Source organism: Mizuhopecten yessoensis, unplaced genomic scaffold, assembly GCF_002113885.1.
Source record: "Mizuhopecten yessoensis strain PY_sf001 unplaced genomic scaffold, ASM211388v2 scaffold11159, whole genome shotgun sequence".
Classification (NCBI taxonomy): Eukaryota; Metazoa; Mollusca; class Bivalvia; order Pectinida; family Pectinidae; genus Mizuhopecten; species Mizuhopecten yessoensis.
In genome coordinates, this window is record NW_018408909.1 from 59,172 (window position 1) to 69,192 (window position 10,021).

The 10,021-nt window shown below is 36.3% G+C and overlaps 1 protein-coding gene across 1 annotated transcript; it reads right to left on the reverse strand.

Moving 5' to 3' along the window:
• Nucleotides 1–6,848: 6,848 nt before the first annotated feature.
• On the reverse strand, nucleotides 6,849–8,194 carry LOC110467106. Its single transcript, XM_021524025.1, has one exon. It carries the CDS (start codon nucleotides 8,184–8,186, stop codon nucleotides 6,987–6,989), a length of 1,200 nt encoding a protein of 399 aa, XP_021379700.1. The 5' UTR covers nucleotides 8,187–8,194; the 3' UTR covers nucleotides 6,849–6,986.
• Nucleotides 8,195–10,021: the final 1,827 nt, after the last annotated feature.

Sequence of the window (10,021 nt, forward strand, 5' to 3'; positions counted from 1 at the left end):
TGCACCTGACATGGTGTTCCAAAGGGAGGATCAATCCGATGGTTTCCTGAGATGGCACCTGGTATCCTGAGATGGCACCTGACATGGTGTTCCAAAAGTATGTCTTTCCTGTGATGACACCCGACATGGTATTCTAAAGGTAAATTCTTTACTATGACACCAGGCATGATGATCCCATAGCTGGAAATAAGTTCATGAGGGGGGCCCAACAGTTACATTCTTTCCTTATTATTTCCTCTCGAATGCCGAGAATGTTAATAAATATAGAAAAATATACCAAAAATGTCACATGGTAAAAATCTAAGTCGTTACAAAAAATTGCTAAGGATTCCTTAAAAGGAAGACCTGTGGAAACCTCAAAAACATGACTGTTAAGTGTGTAAAAATATAAAGATATGTAAATGTTTATCCTATCAAGGTAAGAGGGATCTTTAAATGAACCAAGCATGTGGACCAGGTACGTAACAGTTGTTTATATGTAGGTAGATATCTGTCATGTAGGTAGATAAACTTCCTGCACGGTACATCAACGAAATGTGTTCTTCGTATCCTATTTCACAATGACATAACTTTGAAATTTTAAAAGCAAAATAACTCTAAAAGCCTTGTTTTAAAACACTGTGGTTTTTACCTGGAATTCTTATTATTTGTAATAAATCCATTTTACATTTTAAATGAATTATAATAGGGAATGTTTATGTATGCTTACTGTGCTGTGAGGAAAAATATCTTCATTTGTTTAACGTCACCGACACAGTATTGTCTTAGAATAGATGAAAGAATGAAAATATTTCGGGCAGTAAAATAACCACCACATGATACTTTGTTAAACAAAATATTTACAAACGACACGTGCTGGTATCAAAGCTCACTATCTATTTTGTGTTATAAGATGATAACAGACTGATAACAGACTCAAAATAATCGTTTCTTTCTTCATGTCATGTCTGATAAGCTAAAACAATACACCGTAATGTGCTTGTAATACATAAATAAATAAATGAATATACAACATTTGATATAGCGCCCTATCTAGCTAACATAAGCCACTCTAAAGCGCTTTACAGAACAGAGATATACAATTTTATACAATCAATACAATTAGCATATATATTAATCAAAACAATATTGAGGAATTCGCAGAAGCTGCCTTATCAGGCGCTAATTTCTAGTCATATGCCACCTGGTTAATATCTCCTTATGTGTGTATGCCTGCGTGTGTGCTGGAGATGTATTGTGTTCTGTTTGTAGTGGGACCGTGCTTCCAACGGTACCATTTATAGTGCCACCTCACTTGAATGCTACAGCACAGATACCGCAATACCCAGCCCAGACCATTTTATACTCCACCTGGGTTGTTGGAGTTGTGTGGGCAGGAGAAAAACACTTTCTCTAATATTCCATGCGTGCGACGACTTCGAGGATCGAACCCCGGCCGCCTGCGTGGAAGGTCGGAGTGTTTACCACTCGACCAATCCGCCCATAATGCAACTTTAACTATACTGATTTCAACACCACTGATGATTCATTCAGTTATCAAAATATTCAAAAATAAGAATAATAATGGAATGGTTTTATACAATCGTCAGTTGAACCAAACTTACTAACAGATATCAAACAAACTTAGCATGTTGCATACATGGTACATGTATGATCAGATTTTAATATGTATTAACTGGTTTTAGTAAAACACATGAGTAATCCTAGAAATTTTGTTTTCGTTTTATATAATTCGTTATCAAATAAGTATATTTATAAATATAATCCCTATTCTATTTTTCTGATATAAGTGTTCGATTTTTTTGGACAAATGGATCCAATATTTGACAAAAGGGACAAGACCAACCCACGATGATCTAATCCTTTATCATCATCTGAATATTGAAATAATTTCTCTATCTCAATTTCACGAATAACAATCTAGGTGCAAGGACCCTCAGACATATATTATATCGTCAATAATTCATAATCTGTCATTTTCATACCTTCTTTAATAACAAAATTTAGAATTTGGCAATCACATAATGATGCTTATCGTTTTAAATGACCCAAAAACCAGACCTCTTTCATAGTTGTGGCTATGTGGTCCCTGTCATTACTGGTGATCTCGGCATTATCGATGCAGTCTTCGAGGTGTACTCGTCACCACACAAAAAATCGAGAAGTACCATCGATTATCCGGTCAAGTCTTTTCCAAATCATCATGAAAGCTGTCGGAGACTATACCAACAATTAGGCAAAGTGGGAAAAGGTTTAGTTTAATGCCTATTCTAAATTGATACTTTCTTGATGTAACTGAACACCCAAATGTTTGAGTTTTGTAAATTCCAGGTTAAACATAAACCTATCTGTTTTACTTGATTCCAATAAAAATAAATAGTTAACCGACCTCCCAGGCAAGTTGGTAGTCAAGCCAACAGACAAAAAAAATATCAACAATGTTGAAGAATATTCACGCAATTTGCATTCTTCACGATGAGTCGGATGTCATACCAGGTGTCAAAACTTCCAATAATATTAAAGAATATTCAACAACTTAAATGATTTTAGTCGCACCATCTGACAAAAAATGTCTACAATGTTACGTTATATGTAACCAACCTCCATGACGAGTCGGCGGTCAGACCAGGTGATAAAACTTCCACCAACATTATCGTTGTCCGTGTATGTCATGATGTAAACTGTTTATGATAACAGCTCCAGTGATCAATATGTCATTGTTTCACGTGTAAGCAGTGTTTCACCAATGACTCGTATCATTTATTTTGTTTTGAACATTTTTTTTCAATGTTCCTCATCGTTTTCCTTTTCCAATTTTCTTCATGTTTAATTTGAAACCACGTCTTAAAGATTTGGTTATTGTCATTTCTGTTGTCGAATGAAATGAGACTAGGAATTGCAAAAGAAATATCATTATTTTAATGATTCATTTATCATTCTCATCATTATAAATAAAGAGTGACAAAACAAAGCACGGAGATACATGGAGCGATATTATGGTTATTTGATATGTATGCTTCCAAGTCCAATTTTTAAATATAATAGTCAGGTAGTATTTGTTTGACTTAGATGTTAGCTTAAACTTTGGACTCACCACAGTTTAGAACTGTTTATATTATAATTGTGCAAATTTTCGATTTGATTTCACTTGCGGTATTTGTGGAATATTCACGTCGTTTTGGATACTACAAACAATAATCATAACGATTTTTATCTCGACAATCGGGAAACATTGCCATAACCGTCTTGAAACGTCACACCTCATCGCTAAAAGCATAAACATACACTGAGGATGATACTGTCCTAAGTATTGAAAAATGTATAGGTGTATAGCCATTTATTACTAGCAAGTGTATAGCCAATTATTACAAGCAAGTGTATAGCCAGGTATTACAAGCAAGTGAATAGCCATTTATTACAAGCAAGTATATAGCCATTTATTACAAGCAAGTGTATAGCCATTTATTACAAGCAAGTGTATAGCCATTTATTACAAGCAAGTGTATAGCCAATTATTACAAGCAAGTGTATAGCCAATTATTACAAGCAAGTGTATAGCCATTTATTACAAGCAAGTGTATAGCCATTTATTACAAGCAAGTGTATAGCCAATTATTACAAGCAAGTGTATAGCCAATTATTACAAGCAAGTGTATAGCCATTTATTACAAGCAAGTGTATAGCCATTTATTACAAGCAAGTGTATAGCCAATTATTACAAGCAAGTGTATAGCCAATTATTACAAGCAAGTGTATAGCCATTTATTACAAGCAAGTGTATAGCCATTTATTACAAGCAAGTGTATAGCCAATTATCACAGGCGTATAACACGTTATGACAGGCGTATAGCACGTAATCGGAGGCGTATAACACGTTATCACAGGCGTATAACACGTTATCACAGGCGTATAACACATTATCACAGGCGTATAACACGTTATCACAAGTTATAACTAATAAGAATCATAAACCTTGTGTTGAACCAATTATTACAAAAGCATAACTTGTTATCAAAAGTGTAAACACGATTTTGTATGTGTGATCAATTGTAATAAGTGTTTAGCAAATTAAAGGTGTATAATCAGTGTATACTTAGTAACCCATGACAAAATGTAAATATTTTCAGGTGAAGTGGCGGCTAGAGTCAAATTCAAATACTGCAATCCCAATTTGTAATTGGGTTTTGTACATATATACTGTGACAAATGCCTCTGCTTCAATGCCAGAATGTGATGAATGTGATGAGTTACGTAGATTTAAAATAATTCCACTTTCGTCGAAAAAATTGTTAGAATTCAATTGTCATAATAGCATAAATTGAACTAATTATTGATGTGTATAATGGTGTCTCAATACACCTACCAGTTCTGTATAGTCCTGTCACATATGTATAACGGTAGATAGTACATTCACCTCTGTATATATAGTTCAATCAGTTGTTTGATAACTTCTGTTAAATAATTTATTTTCTCAGATTTGAATCAATATCAACGAAACTAACATGAGTATGCCAATAAATAATAATTAGAAATAGTATCTGTACTTGTTGTTCTTATTCTTTGCAACGCATGTCAGCCATTTTGATTTGACTGAGCTCATCTCCGGGTATATTCATATAACGCGGTCGTAATGTTACCTATACATTGGATAAGACATTATCGTAAAATGTGCGAAATGCACCACGAGGCCAGATAAACTGTATTGCAAGGCTTACTCAGGGAACAATCTTGGCAGTATGACTTTGTTCGTCTCTTCATGTCTTTCGATGGTATATATGGTTATAAGGTTATGACCAAGGTCCTCAATCACCAGCGACGGGTTGGACCCAGGGTCAGATCCTAGTAGCATTATGTGGTTGGTTTGACTACTGGATAACGAACTACCCCTTCACCAAGCTGCCGGGGTTCAATTCCCCGATCGGACGTGAAAAGGTTTTGGGTCACCTGCCCGACCAAGTGGCTTTTACACTAGATCTTCTTCACGCTTCCATCCGGGACATAAAAGTTATTAATATAAGTTAGACAGCTTGTTCCATGGTTTTTGTAAAATAAATAAAGCTTGTAAAATTATGGTCACTCAATCAATAATAAACACCGCGAGGTGCCGCACCTCCCAACGTTGGGTCACCTTGACCTAACAATGCTCCAGACCTAATAATTGACCAATAGTGTTTTAAACGGACAGTGGACGGACGGACGGACGGAGGACCCCTTATAAGCTTTTAAAGATATATTGAGACAGTATAAGAAACCGTTTACACAGTTGGTATACATGAATCGATTATTATAAATAGCAGTGTTTTAGAAGATGCAAAAGCGCGAGATAATATACATCCGTACAAGAGGAAGAGGGAGGTAAGGATAACTACTGAGCCTTATAAACGGTGATAAGTCAGCTGGTTGTTGAATTGGTAATATCACCCATAGTATGAATCGCGTGAGCGCTGGCACCGATGCTTACACACTATGAGTTGTTAGTTTCACTCATGTGATTTAGTGGGGGAAGGGCGTATTCGCGAAGGCAGGTAAAAAAATGTGTATTACTCCCGCTCGTAGTTTTAAACGTTTACAGTTTGCAGTACAAGATAAACCTCTATGTTTTTGCATATTTTTTATATGATATAGATAAAGACAAGGAGTATCAAACGCGTTGTGATACCACCTATTGTTGACAATAAATCAGATTGAAATGATTTACTGAACGTTTCTACATTGCCGGTTAGTATACCTAAGGTATCGTAAACATCCTGGTGGGGTCGATTTTCCGCCTAATACCAAACACACACCACTGATACCGGCCCCCTGTGTGGTTAGTTCCTTCTGACAAATCACAAACGTATTTTCATTGTGAAATAATTTAAGTATTCCCTAAGAAAGTCAAGTGCACTGATAGTAGAATTACATGAAAATACTTCCGATTTTCTGATAATATCGTGATAATGGGAGTATAATGTAAATACAGAAATCTCTAAAACCACTTTGCTCGCGAACTGATTAGGTTCATATCCCTATAGCTCTAATACGAAGTTTACACCGGCGATCTATTCATAAATATCGAATCAGAAAATACATACACAGATATTCCTAAGAAAGAAAGCTTTCGGGCAAAAAAAAATCTTACACGGTAAAAAAAGTATCAATCTGAAATTTAATGTTATCATGTCATTATGTTTATGAATCATGACCAAACAGTTTCATTTCTATGTTAACGCAGCACGCGATCGTAATCAAATAAACGCAACACGTGATTGCAATCAGACGGAAGCCTGTGATATGTTATATAAGCAACAAACGTCAGCAGAAACCCGCAACATACTGTGACGACAGTATAGATTTACCTCCCCCACCACGCAGACTTTTAACAGATGCATATATCAATACAATCTGAAACATATAAAATCCTGTCAAACCCAAAAACCATAGCTTATTTGTGACACATTAATGATAAAACTATTTAGTGCACTAATTGTTCACGCATTATAACACTCAAATTATCATACAAATACATCTTTGGTTTCATAAGCGATGTAATCTTTTCTTCAACATTATATAGACTGTTACCTCCAGTATATGTAAAAACTCAAGTTTGCTTTTTAAATTCGGCATTATTACAATATACACATCAAGCTGTTAACTTCTTGAATTGTTTAAATACTGCTGAGGATTACATATAGGTATGAGTTTTAAAGTCATCCAATGCTATCAGATTTGAAATCATCTAAAAGCATACGTTTAGATATCAGTCAAAGAAAACGGTACAACGAAAAGAGAGAAACATTTAATCTTTCGTTAAATCAACATGTTTCAAAATCATATAGATATTATACAATTACAAACACTGTCCAAAGTATCTGTTCAGAGATGAATGCATGTGTATATGACCTGACTTTGTCAGATTGTATAATGTATATAGAATATTGACATGCTTTGGGTGAATATCTTAATACCTACAACTCATTGCACGTGAAATCCTCATATATAATATGTCAAATATCCGGGATCTTTGAGTTCACTCTTAGATATCTACAACTTCGTAACCTCTCTATATCCTCCGGTCCGGGCAGTACAATCGTATGTTCTCTAGGAATATAACCTATCTTAATCTCATCGGAAGTCTGTTTAATTTTCTCCTTCCTCTCTTTGATTTTATCTGCAGTTGTTCTAGCCATTTTCTTCCTATGGGACCTTGAGGGGTCTCGTAAACCCTTGTGCTCAAAATAGGATGTGGCTCGGTGAGGATCGCTCCTCCTGAAGAACAGTCTTCTTTCCAGGTTCTTCACTGACTCCGATACAATAATGTTTTGTCTGTGTGCCGTTTTGACCAAGTCGTAAAATATCTTCCTGTAGTTGTTCTCTGTATTGGTTTGTGTGTAACTGACCTGTATTTTCTGTAAACCAGGCCTAGCAGGTGTTAGATATTCGTTAGCCCTGCTAAACGTCTTACCCTGTCCATGAAGAAAAGTCTTAGACTTCTCGAGGGTCGGGTCATACTTAGAATCTGTCCTTCGTAATTCTTTGTTTGAAGTGCAACGTTTCACTTCATTGCTATCTTCGCTTGCAATTGTAACACTTTGCTGTCTCGACGGATTTTCTGCGTTTGAGTTACAAGAGTTCACATTCTCGCAAGAATCATTGTAATTGGCTCCATTTTCAGTCGAAACTGCTGTCACAGATTTGCGTCTTTGCTGATTACGAAATTTATCCAAAGCAGGCACCGAATCACAACTAAAACTACATCTCTTTTTGACAAACGACTTGTAATCAGCCGATGATTTACTGACGGTGGCAGATCTTACTCTTCTCTTGCTATGACATGCAGTGTCTGCTGGGGGTCGTGAGCCCACATTGGAGTAGGATGTAACACACCTGAGTAGATCCAATCTGTCTTCGGACGCGCTTGACCCCGAGGATATCCCACTCGTTATGCTTTCCAATGAAATGGCCTCAATAGCTCTAGCGAGGTTTCTCATGTGTTCATCAGTTTTTGTAGTTAACTGTTCAGCACTATTCTCATTTAAGGAGACACCCTCACAGTCATCGATATCGTCAAAACATCCCGAATCCGGCGTCTGGCCTTTAGATAACATTACATCTTTATTCTCACCAGTCAACGATCCTTTCCTTTGAGTTAGACACAACTTAGATCTATTGATTTCTAAACTATCAGATGCAGAGTCCAGCGACATGTTTTATCTCTTCAAACGTGGCATATCTTCTCTGTCTTGTACCGGTGAAGATTGCTTTTCCCTGTTATAGACTCTCCTAAAGGGCGTGTGCCATTAGTCACCTTTACTTCACAAATGACACAATACATTTGCGGTCCTCTGTCTTATGTCCAAGTATATTTGTGGCAGACGCAGGTGTTTGACAGAATAATGAGATAGCTGACATCATAAATAAGAACTGATTTCAATTTATAGACATGTTCCTAACCTGCTTTCCTTGGCATTTTCGTTCCGTAGAAATGTGAAATCAAACGATCTTATAATCTCTATATTAGGCGGCTTATATTTACGATAAGCCGTCCAACAGTGCTCATGAGATAATAAAACTGCCACCCCGAATGTGGAGGGATATTTACGAGGTGTACTCGGCTATATTGAAGCATCCGTGCCACTGCACATCTCCACGATTTGTTTGTTTTCCACATACAAGAATCCCATTAATTGGTTTTCAACAGCTCTCCACTGATCTGTTAACGGCTTGGCGAGAGTTGTCGTATATAGCCCCGGTAACCAGTGAAGGGCAATGAGCATGAGATTTTTGTTGACTTTTTATCAGAAATACCTTTAATCAGTTAGCGATATTAATGCTTTATTGCTACTGCTCTTTAGAAAGGCTAGGTTCCATTCCCCAGGGAAATGTGATCGATCTAGATACGGAGGCTTTAAAGACTGCCGTATAGTAAGGGGATGGCGGAAATTGAAACCCTGTTCTCAAAGAAATAAGCTACAAGACAGTGGACGACGCCGGTCTATAATGGCGTATTCTAATCCACGTCAATATCCAATAGGAAGTGTGTGATATAAGACTGTTTGATTTATTACTCAGTGTGTCTATTTGGTGGAACACTGTCCGGCCTTTCAGTGCGGGAACATAATTGCAACTAGGCTTTAACTCAATAAACGCATAGCTTAATTTACATATATTAGGCTTAACTCGATTTATTGCATAAATTCTTCACCGTGGGATAGAACTAAAGTTATGACAACTCGGGTTAGATAATACTGGTAATATAAGTTGGAAAATTAAAAAAATGCAAAAACGTCGAACATAATAGATTTTTTTTTTTAAACCGCTAGTATAGTAAGCAGAGTTGCATAAAAGACAGTAGTGCACTGTATATAGACAGTAACGTAACGTTATTTATTACATTTATTTTTTAACCTGTGAAATATTGAAAATCATTTATTATATAAAAAAAAAAAGATATTTATTGAAATGATATTTTTCTCTGATGAAAAATATCACGTTTGCTGGTTTGACCAATCAAAACACTGATTACAAACAACCGTGAGAAAATGTTTCAAGTAGATAGCGTGACATTATACAAGTGGCCCGAATTAGCATAGCCTGAATAGCTTAACAATATGCAGGCTTCGAGAAAATCCGTCTAAGTAATCAACCCATTCTACTGTCCAGAATAAGCATATGTTACCTATCATGGGCGAACTATTTTCTGGGAGAATTACAGTATTTAATTCCATAGTTAACTTTCATTTTCATTGGACTATGCAGATCAGCAATTCCAACAATTTGATCGGAGGGAATTCGTGTCAAATGAAACACGGTGTCAGTGTCTTCATGTCCCAAGTTAAGCTAAGCAATTGGCAGAAAGTACAGGGAACCATTGTCATCTCTGACAATGACAGTGATTAAGTATATGTGGTGTTGATATTTTATCATCAGGATGAGTGGTGACACATCAGCGATGCATTTTCCAACTCCTCACTATTTTAGATTCGGCGCTAATCAACAATGCGTAGTGATGAGTTGATTTGACGGAAGTTATATCAAATAA